This window comes from Oryzias latipes, chromosome 21 (assembly GCF_002234675.1).
Source record: "Oryzias latipes chromosome 21, ASM223467v1".
Lineage (NCBI taxonomy): Eukaryota > Metazoa > Chordata > Actinopteri > Beloniformes > Adrianichthyidae > Oryzias > Oryzias latipes.
The window spans coordinates 11145994-11164546 of record NC_019879.2 but is presented as its reverse complement, the minus strand read 5'-3'; the positions used below and the strand labels follow the sequence as shown (position 1 = coordinate 11164546).

Below are 18553 nucleotides of genomic sequence, written 5' to 3'. Positions count from 1 at the left end.
TCCTTACTTTTATGCTAGCTAACATGTTTTGTGTTACGTTTAGGAATTTTTGATGTCAAACAAGCTAAGAAAACACAGCATGAAAAAAAAAAAGTACAACTGACATTATTTGGTGTAATCTGTAAATATTTCTCATATTAAACCAGAATTATGGGGTTTCCTAAAGTCAACATAGAAAAAAAGCCAACACAAGCCATAAACTCTTGCTATCTATAGTTGTTTTATTAAAAAGACAATTTTTACATTTGAAATAATTGCAGCTTACATCACCATGTAGTTGAATTTATTTAAATGGAAATGAAATATATATATAAATACAATACATGGGGCAAATAATAGCAGCAATTTTACTAGAACAAAAAAGGGTGACAAATATGTTCATTTCCAACCACAAAAAAATAGAATATTCCATACTTTGAAGCAATGTTCACCAACAGAAATTAACTGCTTTTCCAAAGTAACAATGGCTGCAATAAACTAAAGGTCTGCAAATTACCGGTTTTTGCCTTGAAATAACAAATTAGAGTAAAGTTTCTGATAATTGGTGTTAGTGCAAATGTTTCAGGACTTATTATAGTACTTCCAAACACGAGAAGTAATATAAATAAATGTGTGTCTTGAAGGTTCCAATAATATCTTTTCAATCAGACGCCAAAAATGATTTTGAGATCAGCCAGGGAGAGTTTGGAGAAGGTATTTCCTGTTCCTGAGAGGACATTCTGGGCAAGCTCCTTCTTTCTTGTCTGCAGAATGGAAATCTTCTCCTCCACTGTGCTTTCACAGACAAACCTGATGGCATACAAAAAAAAAAAAAAAACAATTTTTTTTCCATAATATATCAAGAGACAGTGTTTTCAAAGTTAAACCAGTTATAGACACACTCCAATGATTTGTTGATCTATTTTATTGTAAAAGGCATTTCCGGTGGTCTTTTTTTATTTATGATTATGCTGTTTCTAGCCCGAATAAAAAACCTTTGTTGTTTTCTAAGACAATTTCTGCAGGGCGGCAGGAGTTTATTAAAAATCCGGTTTCAAGTTGCGGGTATACTGTTGCATTTTGCTGGTAAAAAAAATGACAAGCGATATTGGAGCTTTCCAGATTCCAGCTCGAATGAGGAAAACAAAGACGTACATGGATGCATTTGTCTGCAAGTGGATGTATCAGAATGGAGCGGAGCAGGGAGCTTGTGGCCTGCCCAGCGTGTTTTCGAAATCAATGCAATGCAATTTTCAAACTGCAATTTTTTCGTCTGCCCCTGATTTACAACTATTTGAATAAAGAAATGCAATTTTTAAGCCTAATTTTCTTTATATATGTCTTATATAATCAAAAAAAAGATCACAAGTTAAAAACACAAAAAATCAGATTTTAATCAGAGTGGGAGTTTTATATACAATGTTAGGCTAATTCATCATAATTAATTTTTCTTTATAGTGAGATATTGTCACGAGGAAGGGAAAACATGCGGGGTTACTCCACGCCAACAGTCTCTTCGAACAAACATTTCTGATGAAGCAGAAACTATGTCCTAGAAATCGACCGTTTTTTTTATAATTTGGGCTAAAAACAGCATAGTCATAGTCAAAACACCACTGGGAACGATTTTATAATAAATCAAAAGATCATCTGAGTGGGTTAGGGTTAGAACTACTCTGATATTTAGATATATTATCAGATGTTTTTAATCCAGCCCCTATTATAACAGAAAATTGTAGTCGTCGGGGTAATGGAACAGTGTCCACTGGTGTGTTACTTGTGGATGGTGACATCTCTGCTTTGTCCAACTCTATAGATCCGATCACAAGCCTGGTCTTCTAGAGCAGGGTTCCTGTTGGAATAATCAAAAGATAAATGTAGACTGATATTACAGTTTGACAAATTTAACATGTTTAGCGTTATAATGCACTTAGGTTGATAAAACTGGAAAATGTCCAGCCAGGTTTAGAGGAGGTCTCTGCTCTTTCCCCCCGCTACATGCTTGTGTCACTCTCACCAGTGCATATCAATGAGAAAGAGGTGATTTCCTCCAACAAGGTTAAGTCCCACGCCTCCAGCACAAAGAGAAACCAGCATCACCTTTAAGAGGCAGAAAAAAAACCTTCATAAATACAGAGAATTATTTCATCCCCATTTTAAATTTCACAATCTTTTTTTGTGTGATTGCTGAGAAACAAGAGGCATACCTGAGGCCCTTTAGGATTTGTGTTGAATTCCTCCACCAGATCCATGCGGCGTTTTGGGTTGACAGACCCATCGATAACTCCGAATGTCAAGCCTATCCGCCTCAGATGAACGGCAACAATGCTGAGCATGCTTGTCCACTGTGACACAATAACACTGCAAGATCCCAGAAAGGAAATACTGTTGTGTGAATTTTGAATATGCAGGAAAAAAAGGTCTGTTAGAGATCACTATTTTTATTAGTTTTTAAACAAACGTGCAAAAATAACAACCATTATTTGCAGGTTTTCAGAGCTGTATATATATATATTTTTTACATTTATTGGTTAGGGTCGGTTGTCATGGTTACATGTGCTGTTTGAATGACATTAGGAAACACAACAACACCTGTAGCTCAACTGGTTGGCTGTTTAAATGGCTGAACGCCATTTGCTGTTGCACACAAATGTACGCGTTCACGTATTTACATGCAAAATAAGTGCGCTCCTGACCCTAGCCGTTCATGTATTTTAGAGTAAAACGAATGCAAAAATAACTAATAAAAAAAAACCTAATAAAAATAATTAATAAAAAAACAAAGAAAAATTAAAAATTAAAAACAGATTGGCGAACTGTCCAGGGTGTCCCCTGCCTTTGCCAACAAGTGGCCAGGATAGGCTCCGGCAGCCCCGTGGCCCCGAAAGGGATAAAACGGTAGAAGATGAATGAATGAAAAAATTTAGCCTTTAAACTCTGGTTTGTTTTAAAAAGCTGCATGACCTTTGAAATGTGCAATTAATAACAGGCATACATTACAGGGCATACGTTGAAGAACATTTCGATTATCAAATTTATTCTATCCAAATCAAGATCTTTAAGTAAAATGGAAAGGATTAAATAATACAAAATCACCCTGTGAACTGCCAAGGGTCTAAAAAAAGAAAAAGTTAAAAACAAAAAAAAAATATGTGATTTCTGCCATAATATTAAAGTGACAAAGGCAAATAAAATGTTTTGGCATTGCTATTAATTTATTAACAAATATACCTAATTCAAAATGTTCAGGTATTATCAATCAAACTTTATTTATAAAATAGCGCTTCTCATGCACTTGCGCAGCTCGAAGCGCTGTAACATTAAAAACAGAAAACACACAATATTACAATAAAAATCCAACCCACCCTTCCCACTCCCCTCCGTTAAAATATATGACCCATGGCCCCCACGAACAAAGAATAACGACTATGTAACTGTAAACAAACAAAAAAATAAACAAGTAAGGCTTGGCTCTGCTGTGAGGAAACAGTATTTAGGAATCTCTTCATACCAGGAGCCAGCTTGGCCATGGGAGCATTGCCACAGCCCCCACCCAGACTGGGACAATAACGGGGTCCACTTCACAGCCATGAAGCTGCAAAGTTAGACTTCAGCTGCCCCAGCAAGGGCAACGACCACGGCAACAACCACCGACCAAGCCGGCGAGCCCTGGAGGAAAAGATCCCCACAAACACTGGGGCTAAAATGATGATAAGAGCCTAAAATTAAAAACATAAGATATATATAAAAACATAAAATTGAAAATAAGATACATAAAATGAAATTAAACACCGTACATTAAATAGCCTATACTAAAACTAATAGAATAGATTAGCAGTTAAAATCAACAAAAAGTGTAATTTAAAAGGTGGGTCTTGAGCCTCTTCTTAAAAACCTCTACAGTCTCTGCGGCCCTGAGGTTCTCCAGCAGGCTGTTCCACAGGCGAAGACTGTAATGGCAGAACGAAGCCTCACCATAAGTTTTGGTCCTCACCTTAGGAACAACTAAATGGCCAGCACCGGAGGTCCTCAGGGTCCGCGAGGGTTCATACTTTAACATAATATTATTTAAATAAAAAGAGCAAGACCATAAAAACATTTATAAACCATTAAAAGAATTTACTTTTTTTTTTAGAATGTAAGATTTTCATTTCTCACTAAGAAATTGCAAAGGAAGTCAACGTGTCAGTGGGTGTCAGTTGTGGGATCATCAAAACCCTCTCAGAAACTGCCAGGAAGAGGTCTGGTAGATCCCAAGCTAAAACTGAACCAGAATACGTCTCTGAGAGTTAACACCTGTATGACAAGTTAGGCCTTTTGGGTTGTTCGGGCCTTTTGAGGGTGGTAGAGAGAAGAGGCAGTATCTTAACGGGAGCAGAGGTGTGTCCTGCAGTTCTCCTGAGGCTCGTACAACTACCTTCAGGAACGTACCATAGTCCTGCTTGTTGTAAGTGTATCATGGAGTATTTGTAAAGATAATGCGAGTTACACACTTGTCTGACGTGAGAGTGATGCTGTTCTATGGTGTTACACAGTACTCCAGTCGTCGGTAAGATAATTGGAGTACTAGCTTCTTATTGACCGTGGGCAAATGTTGCACACAGAGGGTGTGAAGGTAAGACACAAGTAGCCGTGACTCGCGTGTAGGATGTCCACACAAACTACACAGCCCTTGTCTAACTTCCTCATTTCTAACAGTGCATACTTATCATGCAAACAGCACTAACAGGCGCCATGCGCAGGGTTAGAAAACAAGAACATCTGTACAACGTGCATGTGTCTCATCTACTTCACCTTTACCCCTTGTGCTATCTTGTGGGGTCAAAATGACCTTGATGTGTTATCCCTACCATGACAAAGGTGGATAAAGGTGAAATAGGATTTTATGTAATGCATTGATACCAATGAAGATCACATTCAGATGACCCCACTCCCAATGTTAAAATGCCTTGGATTGCACAAGGGTTACACATTGTTTAAATGTTCACTATGACCCGATGCTCGCAGCATGCCAGTTAGGGCTGCACGATATGAGGAAAACTCGCGATATGCGATATTGGTGATTAATATTGCGATAACGATATAATTCGCGGTATATAAACAAATAGCAAAACAACCAAAAACATAATTTCCGTGTTGACTGCAACAGTTTAAAAATTATACTCCAAATGACCCTTGTCGACGTAGGAGCCAAACATCAAACATCAACAACGTAAACGAGTCCTTCCGATTGGTTAAATGCATAAAGAGATTTATTTCATTTGTTCAATATTTCAAGCTGCCATGAGATTGTTTTAGCACATTTAAGGTAACCATTTATTGCGATTTTCGCCGTCTTTTGCGGTATGCATATTGCACAGCTTGATGTCGCGATAACGATAAATTTGCGGTATATTGTGCAGGCCTAATGCCAGTAGAAAAAGTTTGCACACATATTTTTGCTCTACAGGTTCACAGAGTGGTCTAAAACTTTGATATTTCGTGCGGACCACCTGTGGGCCCTGTACAGACTTTTCACCTGCAGAAAGTCTGTATACACCCGTAAGGGAATTTGTGACTAAAGGCCTGTTCACACCGGGACGAATTTCGCCGGCGATTTTCGCCGACGTTTAACGCCTCGTGACTAAACAAAGGGCACCAATGTGAGTGTGCACACCGAGGCGAAAAAACGCCAAGCGCCAAACCGTCAAAAAAAAAAAAACGCCTCGGGTTCGTTTTTTTTTTTCGACGCGTCGCGTCGAAATCTATTCGACCAATGAGAATGGCGCTTTTGCACACGTGTCTGGAGCTTCTGAAGTTACAGTAAAACACCACTTGGGGGCGCTCAAACACAAACTGCCTTGCTGAGCACACATACCAGCGAAGAAGATAGACGCCGAGTAGCGTCTACACTGCCGCGAAGAAATAATGACGGACATTCTAAAATATCCCCGAACCAAGCACCAGTTGGAGCTACTGGTGCTTGAAATATTCATGTTTTCTTTGTATGATTCTGACAAGCGCGTAAATACTTGCTCTCTTCTTCTGAGTGAAAAGCGACTTTAAGAAGCCTAAAGTTGCGCAGCGCCACCTTGTGTACAGGAGTATTTCTGTTTACATTAAGCGCCATCTAATGTCAGGGAATGAAATTGCATGTTCGCTCGGCTCATCGTCAGCGAAAATCGCCTGGGTGTGAACACAAAAAACGTGGCGAAAAACGCTGGCGAAAAACGCCTGGCGAATATTCGTCCCGGTGTGTACGGGCCTTAAGGCTTTAGCAAGAAGCAAACTCAGAGAGAAGGTTTTGTGTGCCTCTTCTGTTTGACAGAAGACAGGTAAAGGTAACAGGTAAAAATATGACAGACTGAAGAAATAAGATTATTTGAAGAGATAAGTAAAAGATGCATTAGTAGCTTCACCTTTTTTGGTCGTCACTCTTCTCTTTGATTGCCATGAGCTCAGAGGTGATAGCTGAAATCTATAACATTTGGGAAAAAGCAAAGCAAAAGACACTTTGTTAAACAAAATGCAGTTAGTTTAGGAAAAGCTCTCGCTATCAGAATCATGAGCAGAACCCTTCTATTTCTAGTTGGTTGGCACCTTGGTGCTTTTGTTGGTGTCCTCAAACAGCCGTGAGGGGAAGCGACTGCCATTGAGCAGCACTGTGTCTTTGGGGTCAGCATCTGATGGTGAGGGGCTGGAGGACAGCGACAGAGCATTAAGCTGCTCCTCCAGGGACAAAACGATGCCGTCCCCCTGCAGCTCAGAGGAGTCCAGCGTCTGAACAGAGAAAAGGAAACTGGTTTGTCCTCCAGGGCTGTAATCTCCTGTGAGAGGATGCAAAAAAAGAGTGCCGACCTTCTTCAGAAGAGAGAGGTGACAGCAGCACTGACGAAGGCGCAGCAGCAAGGACAGGATGTGGATGCTGCTGGAGGACTGTTGATGCTGCTGAGAGCTTGATGCGGCAGAATCAGACTGAGACAGGCCGAACTCTTGTGCCACTGGAAGACGGCACAAACGGTGTTAGAAAAATGCAACAAGAAATACAATTACAAGGAATTATGTCTGTGAAGACTCTCATTCATCCAGGTTGTTTTCATCGCAGTAGTAGGTATAATAATTGTCATCTGGACTTGGTTTTTAAAGTTGAAAAGTTTTCAACTTTAAAAATGCAATTACTAGGAAATAAAAAAAATTTAAAAAAAATCACATTTCTTTATTGTAAGGCTACCTACACTAAGACACAGGAACACATTTATTTGTCTAAACCTTATCTCACCTTTGTCAAATGGATTGGAGGAGGAGTTTCCCACGTCCTTTCCTTCATGTCTCTTCAGATAATTCTGCAGAGTAGATCTGAGGGAAAAACATCCAGAGTGAGACGACTGTTTTAAATATCTTTGTTTTGTTTATTGTCGATACAGACCAGAGAGTTTCTTAAATGGCATTTCTTATAGAATGTCTTCCATCTTTACAGTTTTAAAGGTGAACAGGTTTTGGGTTCTTGTCCTGATAAGTAAGTCCATTATGGAATCATTTCTTCATCACTGTATATTAAAATATTAAACTTTAGTTGTTAGTTCCTCATTCAAGTTTAAATGGAAAACTCACGAATCCTTTAATAACGCATCTGTCAGGAAAAACTCAAAAATTTTGTTTGGATAACAAATTCATTTTTTAACCTTGTAAAGAAAAAATTGCACTAACTATAGAAAAAGATTTTGAAGACAAAAATTTTTATTTACTTTTTTACATTTAAAAATTACTCAGATTGCCTTAAAAATTGGACTGCACAATGGTGCAGCGGTTAGCACTCTCGCCTCATAGGGAGAAGGTCCTGTCTCAAAACATTCTGGCTTCCTCCCACAGTTCAAGAACTTTCTTCATATGTCAATTGATACATCTGAATTGCCCCTAGGTGTGCATGTGAGTGTGTAGCCCTGCAACAGACTGGTGACCCTTTCAGGATGTACCCCACCCTCACCCAACAGTAGCTGGACCTTAAGCAGCCCAGTGACCCTGAAAGGGATTCAGCGGGTTCTGGCAATTGAAGGTTGAAAATTCATTTAGGTTAAGAAATTACCATAAAATTTGTGAAAAATAAAAAAAACAGGAGAAGCTCATAACTGCAGGATTCACACTCTATTCTAACTAAAATTCCCTGGTTGTAAACTAGGAGCACAGAGATGCTGTGCTTTCATTTCCTTGAGGGATTTCAACATTTTGGGCTGTGTTCAGAGCCTTTCCAAAGATGCCCTTTATAAAATATCCTAAGCAACTTTTGGTTGAAAGAAAACTCTTTGGTTTCAAGGATTTCTCTGTTTCCAGCAGCAAGGTTTAGAACGTCCCTCCACTTTAACCAGTCCTCTGCATGGACTTAGTGCAGTTTAAGTTAAAGCAAAAGCAGCCAAATGTCAAAAGGTTGAGTACATTTTTAAAAGCTCACAGTTTTGTTTAAGAAAAGGTATTTTTTCTATTTCTGGTCACTTTAAACACCTGAATAAATACGATCCAGCTCGTATACTAATATGTAAATGCAAAAGGAATATAAAGAAATGTGGAGAACTGTTCCAATTTTACCTGGACTGAGCAAACACCACATCGTACACAGTCTGCTCCTCCTCAGAGAGATGAAGTTGATGCACCTTGCAGGTCCGATTAGGAAGAGACACCTGAAACATTTCACACTTCTGGTCAGCTGGGATGCACCATAGGCCTGTCGTGACACTTTTACAGATAAAACTCGAAGCAGTGGACTGGTAGACATGTGTCTGACTGAGTGGGAGTGCCCCTACCAGTGGTTTTCCAGTGGAGTCCAGCTGGTCTTTGGTTCGTCGCAGCAGCAGAGCTTTCATCAGGATGTTGAGCCGCTCTCTGCCTCTGTTGGAGCCGTTGTCCACCTGTGCTTTCCACAGTTTGTACTCATCGAATGGAGAACAGCGCAGAAACCTGAAAGGGAAGATATGGGAAGAGTTTTATGCACTTTATGGATGTTATTCCAAAATATCTTTGGCTTCTGGTTGCAGGGGCAACAGCCTGAGTGTAGAAGCTCACACCTTCCTCTCCCCTGCAGTCAGATGAGATATTTCATCCCCTGTGTGTCCTGGGCTTGCTTAAAAGCCTTGTACTGGTTGAAGATGCCTTTCAAGCTGCAATAAGCAGGTTATTAGGTGGTGCTGTACACCAAGTTCCTTTTGGGTGCCTCTGCTTCACAGAGAATTTCTAAGTGATTCCACTGTAGCTGGAAATGAACCTTCTGCTCCACAGAAGGAAACCCCAACCAAGAGATACTGCCCCCTGACTTTGGAGACAAATTCAGAGTCTTAAGAAACTCGAGACAGATTTTGTCTTCCCTATGAGTTTTTTTTAATCACCTCAACGACTGCAGCCCTAAGAATGGGGGCCTGGCCCCCCAAGTCCACAGGATCAGATTTTTTTAAATTTTTGCTGTAATATAAATGTAAGCAGAACATTTAGTACTTTGACTTACTTTAGCAGAGAGTACATGTCCAGCAGGTTGTTCTGGATGGGTGTGCCGGTAATGGCCCAGCGGGCCTGGGCCCTCAGCTGGCAGACTGCCATTGAGGTCTGGACTTTGGGATTTTTGATGTTGTGGGCTTCATCGAGAATCACTCGCGTCCATCTCACTCGCAGAAAAGGAGAAGAGCGTGATGCCTGGAGAAGAAGGACACGTGTAAGGAGGTGCACAGCCAAGCGTGTTCACCGTTATGACGAAGTTAGAAGAAGAATAGAAGCTTTATTAATCCCAGAGAAAAGCGATCAGCTGCTTGCATTCACAACCACACAAGCACATCAGACAAAAAAAAAGAATAACACCATAAAAACACCAAAGATTAAAGTCTATTCATTAAAATTATTTAAATATTAATTATGAATATAATAAATCCATTAAATATTCAATTATAAAGTACAATACAATAAAACCATAAACACATTTAAATATTAAAATTCAACGAGGCTTTCTTTTTATGCTCTGTCATGGGATCTTATAGCACAATGGACAAAAGTCTTCCTCAGTCTGTCTGTGGAGCAGCGTTGGGACATTAGTCTACAGTAGACTTGCTCCTCCTCCTGGTGAAGGCACTGTGCAGGGGGTTTGAGGAATTGGTCACAATGGCCCTGAACTTAAACAGTCTTCTGCTGTGCTACGTTCTCCACAGGGGCCAGCTGCTGTCCAACCAAAGACCTATCCTCACAAATTAAAATTTCAACGGTTTTATCGAGGCTGAGATTTATATTTTCATCTAACTTATGAGCTCAGATGATTGTTATTTTAAACCCTACTTCCTAATGGATACTACATTCTAATAATACCTCAGGATCAGGGTCTTTGCTGGGGTTGTTGGCGTCTTCCTTCTGGACTTCGATCTCCTTGGATACCAGACTATATGTGGTCACCACCACGTCATGATCTGCCAGCCTGAAGTGCACAGTTAGGATTATTTTCAGCTTGTTAGGAGCCAAACAACTCATGAAAATCTGGGCTTTTTCCAATTACTGCTACAAGAACTTTACTCCAACGTGTGAAATCATATCTACTTAAGGTAAGAAACAGTGCTTTCTGCTCCTTCATCATCAAATCTACTTTTAAGCTCTTGTTAAATAAAGCTATCTAGCACAAGCTCTAATACTACATTTTGAAGTCAGTTTGTTTGTCAATAAAAGCAAAATAAAAATTAAATAAAAATGTTTTTCTTTACTTAGTAAGCACTAAAATGCACAGAGTATGAAGTCATATTCTATATATGTAAAAAGTCCCACTCCGATCATCTTTTAAATAATTATTTAATTATCAAAAAAACTGTCGTTTTCTAAGACATAGTTTCTGCAGAGCGGCAGGTCATCAGAAATTCACCTCTGGGTTGTGGGCATGACTGTCGGTGTGGAGATAGCCCACCCCCACTTCCCATCACCCATCTCTTAACACGCTCACCCACTATCTTACAGCCCTTCAAACCTCCAACTTAACATAACAGATGCAACAAAAATGGTGATCATTATTTCATTATTGGAGCTATCCAGCCGTACAGTTTAGATCCAGATTCCAGCTCAGACGAGGAAAACAAAGACGTCCATGGATCTATTTGTCTGTAAATGGATCCATCAGAATGGAGTGGAGCAGGGAGCTTGTGTCCTGCCAATTGTAGCTTCTATGTGACAACTACAAGCTTTTTTCAATGCAAAAGCATTTTTCTTTAAAGCTGAAAACCCCTCCATTAAAGAAAAGCTGGATTTATATCTTTTCGATTGGTGAAAGACTGACTCACAAAGTTGACATGATGCTTTTTGTTTTTCTAGAACACTTATTTAAAGGAACAAACTGAGCTAATGACCCTTTTCTGATGTTTTATTCTAACAGGTTCTCCTGTTGTTTAAAATGGTAAAAAACACAACAACTTGTTTTTTAAAGTGTTTGATTCTCACACTTTGGCACTTTTCTGTCGATTGGTGCCATGGTACAGGTAGACGGTTAGCCTGCAGCTCTTCACACGTTTGTCGATCTCTTTCTTCCAGTGGTGAATCAGTGAAGCAGGACAGATGATCAGAGTGCCTTCAGAAGCAACAATGGTAGGATCTAACAAACGGAGAAAAACAAACATAAGAACAGGGGGGTATTCCAGAAGGCACGTTTAAACTAACCTGACTTTAACCCTGAACTCTGGCTGAAATCCGTCTGAACTTGCTTACTCTGGGTATGTTGGTTCCAAAAGACCGGATAAGAGTTAGCGTAATTACGCTCTACTTGGTAACCCTGGGTTAATGCGCGTGCACGGCAAGTACATAAAGGCATTCGGAATTGATAGCCGATTTCCCGAGTCACCATGGAAACGCGTGGAGAAAAACAGAGCGTTACAAAAAAAGAAGTTTCTGCTCAAATCCCAAGAGTTTCTGCTTTCAGAAAAAGAACGGACAGAGTAAATGCATGAGTTTCTAATCTTATTTCCATTTTCTTTGTGACGCATATATATAAAACTTATCCAACTTAAACAAATTACTTCAACTGGTAACAAGTAGTTGAGTTAAATTTATTTCGTCCATAAAACTCAATAATTGTTTATACAACTCAAATTTACATATTTATCTAACTAAATGTCATATTACTCCAATTGAATTAAATGTTTTTCCATATTAATTTACAACATTATGTAGCAGGAGGAGTGATAAATAATCTCATCATCCTTTTCCTCCCTCTCACTCATAGTGCAGAAATAATTAAATATAACAGCACAAAATAACTCAGCAAAACACAGTAAAACAGCTAAACAACTAAACACATTTGGTCAAAAATCCACACTTAAACCCAAACAGTCCAGACAGGCAAAGGGAGTGGTATCCCACAATTCCTTGCGGTTCCGATCTAACAGCAGCACCAAAGTTACATCTACTTACCGGTAAATGAATTTGTTTGAATGAAAGTAAAATAAATGTCTGATAAATGTCTGTGTTATTTTTAGGTTGACTAAACCCCCAAAAATTATTAATCTTAACTAAAACAAATAATTAAGTTAGATTAATGTAAAACTGTTTATCTTTAAACATCCATATGTGGTCTTATCATCCTCTCATAGTGGAAAAAGTATTATATGAGCTTCTTCGTCCACTAAATCATCTTCAAATGGACACGCCATGCTCTTTCACCTCTCTGAAACCAACTAACCTTCAACTAAACCTGCTCCAGATCAGGTTATGTTCGAGCATGAGTTACTATGGCAACTTGACATACCCTGAAACATGCCTCCATTTTTGGAACTGAAGGCTGAGGTTATCCGCTTCCTTATCCTCAAACTTACCGTGGGAGCTAGCATAACCTGCTTTATGGAATACCCCCCCAGTTTAAAATATATGTAAACAAAAATAACAACAAAACGGATTATTACATAGACCCAACTTTGTAAGAAAAAGGTTTATGTTACCACTTTTAGACACCCAGCTATCCAGCTTGGTCTTGGTCTGGTCCTTCTCCTTGGCCTCCTCTTTAGCTTTCATCTTCTTAGCCAGTATGAGTGAAATCATGGTCAGAGTTTTACCCAGACCCATGTCATCCGCTGAGCCAAAGAAGAGGACAAGGAGAGTAAAAACATAAGGTGGTGTCTGAAGAGCTTTGTCTCCTTCTCTTCACCAGGCTTAGTAAAAGGTCAATATTAGTTCTTCAGAGATAACACACAACATTCAAGGATGTACCGTAGTTACAAAAAAAAGGAAAAGATACACTACAGCTTTACATTAAAAAATCATTGAGAGACATAAAAATTGCACTGTGCACTGACTGAGCAGTTGGATCATATCCAGGAAGGACATTTTAGTGGTGATTGACATAAAACAAATTTTGAAGTAAAGTGGAAAAAATGACTCCCTTGTTCTGTTTTCCTGGTCCTTTAGTGAACAAAGTGAAGGTCAGTAAGCTGTGGAAAATATTGTTTTCTTGCACTTTGTGATGATTCACTTTCTAAAGCAGAGTTAAACGTCTCAGCGTACCCAAAATCCCTCCACACGGCTTCTGCGTTTCTCTCCAGAGCAGCCAGGCCAAAGCTCTCCTCTGATGGGGCATCAGAGGCACCTGGGGGAAGATCACAGAGACGCCGTTACCGAGGGATGACCTCACAACTGTATTCAAACTGCATACAACCATGTATAACTCAAAGATTATGTCTGTTTTCGACAAACTAAATTGACTTACTTTATTATATTTTAGACTCATCATTGGGCTATGCTGTTTGTTTCACTGTTTCTTGTCTTTTTTGCAGTTTTACCCGTTTTTTTATAATGATGTTCAATCTTGAATACACAACATTGTTTGATCCAGATCCAGTCTAATTAATAGTTTGTAATTATGTCAAATTCACAAAATTAAAACCATATTATATCATGAAATGGATCTTTCGTCTTTTCATATTTTTAGTGATGATTCTAGATTTAGACTTGTTTCCCGACTCCTTCCCAACGGCTCTTAGTTTTTTGAAAACAGTTAGGACGAGGAAACTTTTTTTTTTATCACCGCATGTTGTAACTCCTATTTTTAAATGAAACATTTTTTTTGTACAAAAAAGTAAACGATTATTTTTTGCTGCTGCGAGTTGAAACTCACCTTCCTCCTACAAAGGCTAATCTGGCCCCAACCAGCATTATTTTTATATTTCTGTGGTTTTGAAGCGTTTTTACCAGTAAATATTACTTCAAGGTTTTTCCTAATAAAACACAGTTCAAGCTCAAGCAGCAAATATTCTCATTTGGCCAAATACGGGTAGCTTTATTTGAGACAATAACAAATTATACTTAGCTTTTTAAATTAAAACCACATCACTGCATTGCTCTGATTAATTTAGTTGTCTATTTTAGTAAAAAATAATCAATTCTATACTAAACGTAGAGAATCTTTTGGAAAGGAGAGGCAATTACATGAATGCAGCAATGGCATTTCTTTAAGTGTGTGTGGGGTAAACCTGTGCTGTAAGATGTAACAGAGTCAAGACTGTGACACCTTGATCCCTTTGGGGTCGGTAACTTCAGTTTCAGGATCCGGACAAGACTCCAGGGATTTGTGCAGATGGTCGATGGCTTCACATGTGGCGTTCTTCACAGCCAGCAGGCGATCATAAGTCATCCTTCCACCGTAAAAGGCCTGCATGTGATCGCCTGCTCAAATGAGACCAGCGTGTTGGGGGGGACGTGACGTATGAAACGAGTCACAGAGGAGCTGGACAAAAAGCAGAGAAGTGTGCACAGTGCACACTACTGACCCCCATGCGTCTGCGCAGGCATCTGACTGTGTTGCAGCCCCAGAGAACTGCCTGCACCCTGGATCTGGGGCGGGCCCGGCACTGGAGGAGTGGGGAGGAAGATGCTGCCCCCCTGTCGGTCAAATGGATTACTGAAGGTGGTGCCTTTGTCGGGTTTTCTGCTCTCATCCACTGATTCTGAAAAAAAATTTTTATGACAGTGTTGGTGAATGAATAAAAGCCTGGAAACAATAAATCTACCAATTTAGCGAATCAAAGTTTGGAACTTTGAAGACCCGCTGATGAAAATTGTGTTTTGGGTGTTTTTAACATGTTCTTGCAGCATTTTTCTGATGATGGAGGACAAAGAAAATTCAACTTTAAGTTGCATTTCTGAGTATTTCTTTATTCAAATGGTTGAGAATCAGAAGCAACTGAATACGGGTAATGCCATTTGAAAAAGCTTGTAGTCAGGCAGAAGCTACAATCGGCCGGCCACAAGCTCTTGATTTCCTTGTCCGTGCTGGTATCTGGTTCAAAACTTTACAGCTTGATAGTCCCAATATTACTTCTTATTGCATTTCTGTTGCACTGGTAATGGTGAATTTCTAATGCTGCTCGGCAGAAAATATGTCCTAGAAAACAACTGTTTCTTTTTTTTTGGCTACAAACAGCATAATAATGATTAAAAAAAACTACTTGGAACGCTTTTACATTAGATCAGAATATCATTAGAGTGGGACTTGAAACTGTCTTTGTATTATAGTCATTCCTCATTTACCTTCAATAAGCATCAACAAGCTAATATGTAAATCAAAATGACAGAACCCGTGTGTTTCTGAACCTTAAGAGTGTGGCAGACACCTCACCTGTATGAGAAGCTGCAGACAAACTCAGTGACTCCAGCTCGTCCTCCAATTCTTTGATCTGGATTTGCAGTTTCTCTCCTTTATCTGGCAAAGCAGCCACATTTATAGCAGAGAGAGTGGCCTTCAGGGACAAAAAAAGGAAATGACATCTTAAGAGAAGGTCTATTTTCCTGTTATGACAGAAAAACATTTGTTTTTTTTTATTCTTACTAGAAAAACTTCCTGTGTACCTTTTTCTGTTTGAGCTGAACAGACAGCAGGTTAAGCCTCTCTTTAGGGCCTCCCTGCTTTGCCACACACTGGAACCCTGGAAAGTTGGTTATGGTCTTTTGGATCGCAGATGTCGGGGTGGTTTTCTGAGAGGCGGGTTTCTCTGACACAAACACTACATCGTCATTGGTTTCATCTCTGTTGGATCTGCTCTCTTCAGAATCCTCATCTAATATAGCAACACAGCCAGGGCTCCTAGAAGCATGTGAGCTGTTGCTGGGTTTGGATTCAGTGATGCTCCTTTGGACCGGGGGGTCAGTTTGATTCCCTGGCAGGGCTTTGTCACTAGTTTGCAAACTTTTGTGAACATCAGAGGAAACTTGATTCATTTTTTCAGGCTGAACTTCTGTGCTTGATGTAGACGTCTTATTTTGCGCTCCTTCAAGCTTCTTCTCAGTTTTTTCTGTGATCACAGCTGTTGTCTTTTCTATGCTGTCAGTTTTGCTGCTGTCCTCCCCCGATGTCCTCTTCTTTATCTTCATCCCCTGTGGAAGTGTTTTACCTTGATAGGTGTTTATTTTTTCTGCAATTTCCTTCCGAAAACCTTCTCCACCTTCAGCCATGTGACTTGTCTTCATGTTTTTCTTCTCGCTCTCCTTGTGTCCAGCAACCTCCATCTTCTTCCAATCAGAGTCTTTGTACATCTTTCCAGGAGCCTTAAAAGGGTTTCTGATAGGAGGGATGCAGGAAGGCTGAAGCTGTGTGCTTAACAGAGGGATTCTGTTTTCTTTTTCTTGCTGCAGTGGAATAGGATAAGAATTAATAAAGAAGTCAAACCACAAATGAAAATAATTATGTAAATTAAAAGAACTGTATTATTTTGATCAAATTTGAGTGGTGACTTATTGCAGGTAATTTTTCTTATGATATAAAAATGCAAGATATTCATAGGAATATCAGATAGGAAAAATGTGCAGTTACAACACAATAAGATGCTGTTTTTATTAGAGAAATTAAAATGTAACAACTAAGAGATGAGAAAGAAGCCTGTCCTGAATTAAAGACGAGATGTCACCGCCTTGGTTTGAGATTAAATGTGTAACAGGTCTTACTGTAGTCCAAGGAACACTACCACACCATCTCTGTCCGGACTTTTTACCCACAATGCATCTGTAGTAAAGCCTTGAAAAAAAAAAAACAAAGAAAAGAAGAGTCATATTTCACATTCCCATCTTAAAGTCCCCCAAACCAATCATCTTTTGCAAAAGCGTTCCCAACTGTCTTTTAATTGTAATTATACTTTTTTTCCACCTAAATTGAACCCTGCGTCGTTTGCCAGGAGGTAGTTTCTGCAGAGCGGCAGTTGTTTATAAGAAATTCACCTCTGAGTTCAGTTGTGGGTGGGACAGTTGGTGCACAGCAACCCGTTACCCATAACCCATACATACTCTCACACTAGCTATTGGTGCGACAGAAATGGCGAACAATATCAGAGCTATCCACCCATACAGTTTTGAGCCGGGTGTCAGCTCAGACGAGGAAAACAAAGACGTACATGAGATAAATTGTCTGCAAGTGGATGCATCAGAATGGAGCGCAGCAGGGAGCTTGCGACCCATCCAGCGGATTTTCTACGTCACAAATAAGCTGTTTTTATAAACACAATTTTTTCTTCTGATCCTGATTTACAATGATTTAAAGAAAGAAAGACCCAGAAAAGCAATTTTAAGCCTGATTTTCTTTTTATGTGTTCTGCATCATCAGAAAAATGCAACATTTAAGTTTTATAGCAACACATATGAAAACATTTTAAAAACACAATTTTCGTCAGAGGAGGTCTGTAAGTGTGAAGGATAAACACACACATACCTGTGGCTTTGGTGTTTCTGGCTGAAGCTGATGGCCTGAAGTTCTACCATTGAATCTTCATGGTTGATGCAGTGGGAGGGAGGGAGACTGGCACACATGACAGCGACAGTTATTACAAGGCATAATCATAAACCTACACAAAACCACGCCATTATCAAACTAAACTATATATTCTGCACTTGTAGATAACTGATCTCTCTGAATATACTATAGAAAGTTCTAAAATAAAAACTAGATTTTAAAACTGAAAGTCACACCCGCGAGGCCGAGGCATTGGGGAAATTACCTGGTCTGTTGACTAAAGTCACAGCCCTGCTCGCTTACGCAGACGTAGAAACTTTTGCCTTTACTCGGTCCGTCCTTAACCCCTGTTTTCAACATACAAATGCCACCTGCAAAAGAAAGCAGATACGGAAAAACTGAGAAATTTGCAAGTCCCACACCACTATCGACGAGCTACACTTTGACTTTAGTTTAAGTTTTAGGTCAAAACGAAAATTCTATGCTAACATGACATTAAATGACAGCAAGCGTTTCCAAACTTAAAATGACGACAGCACATTTTATTTAAACAAGATCAAATAATATGTATTGACGTACCGTGGTCACTGCACAAAACCTTCTCCATTGTCTCAACGTATTTAAGCTTTGGTTTCTAACTGCCCTGCGTGTCATCAAACTCGGGTATTTTTGTTTCGACCAATCAAAACGTCCAGAAGGCACATCCGGTTTTAGGAACACCCCATGAAAGGGTGGGCTTTTTTTATTTCCAAAAGATTGGGTAAAATAAAAATTATTAAAATAAAATAAGGACACATATTAGTCAGTGTCAAAACGATTAATACAAAAAACAGCTGTTCAAATACTAAATATGTAAGACATAATAAATAAATGACTTTGGGTTCTGAA

At 39.4% G+C, this 18553-nt stretch overlaps 1 protein-coding gene across 1 annotated transcript; it reads right to left on the bottom strand.

Annotated features, from left to right (window-relative positions):
- Positions 1–198: 198 nt before the first annotated feature.
- ttf2 (transcription termination factor 2) lies at positions 199–18356 on the bottom strand. Its single transcript, XM_004081620.4, has 23 exons — positions 18245–18356; positions 17931–18036; positions 17645–17731; positions 16888–16957; positions 15796–16572; positions 15566–15686; positions 14718–14894; positions 14459–14613; positions 13456–13537; positions 12894–13025; positions 11404–11554; positions 10294–10399; positions 9449–9633; positions 8754–8907; positions 8539–8630; positions 7238–7314; positions 6817–6959; positions 6559–6738; positions 6378–6436; positions 2187–2340; positions 1997–2079; positions 1757–1831; positions 199–789 (listed from the first exon to the last, which is right to left on the bottom strand). The coding sequence occupies exons 1-23, from the start codon at positions 18270–18272 to the stop codon at positions 645–647; spliced, it is 3339 nt and encodes a 1112-aa protein (XP_004081668.1). The 5' UTR covers positions 18273–18356; the 3' UTR covers positions 199–644.
- Positions 18357–18553: the final 197 nt, after the last annotated feature.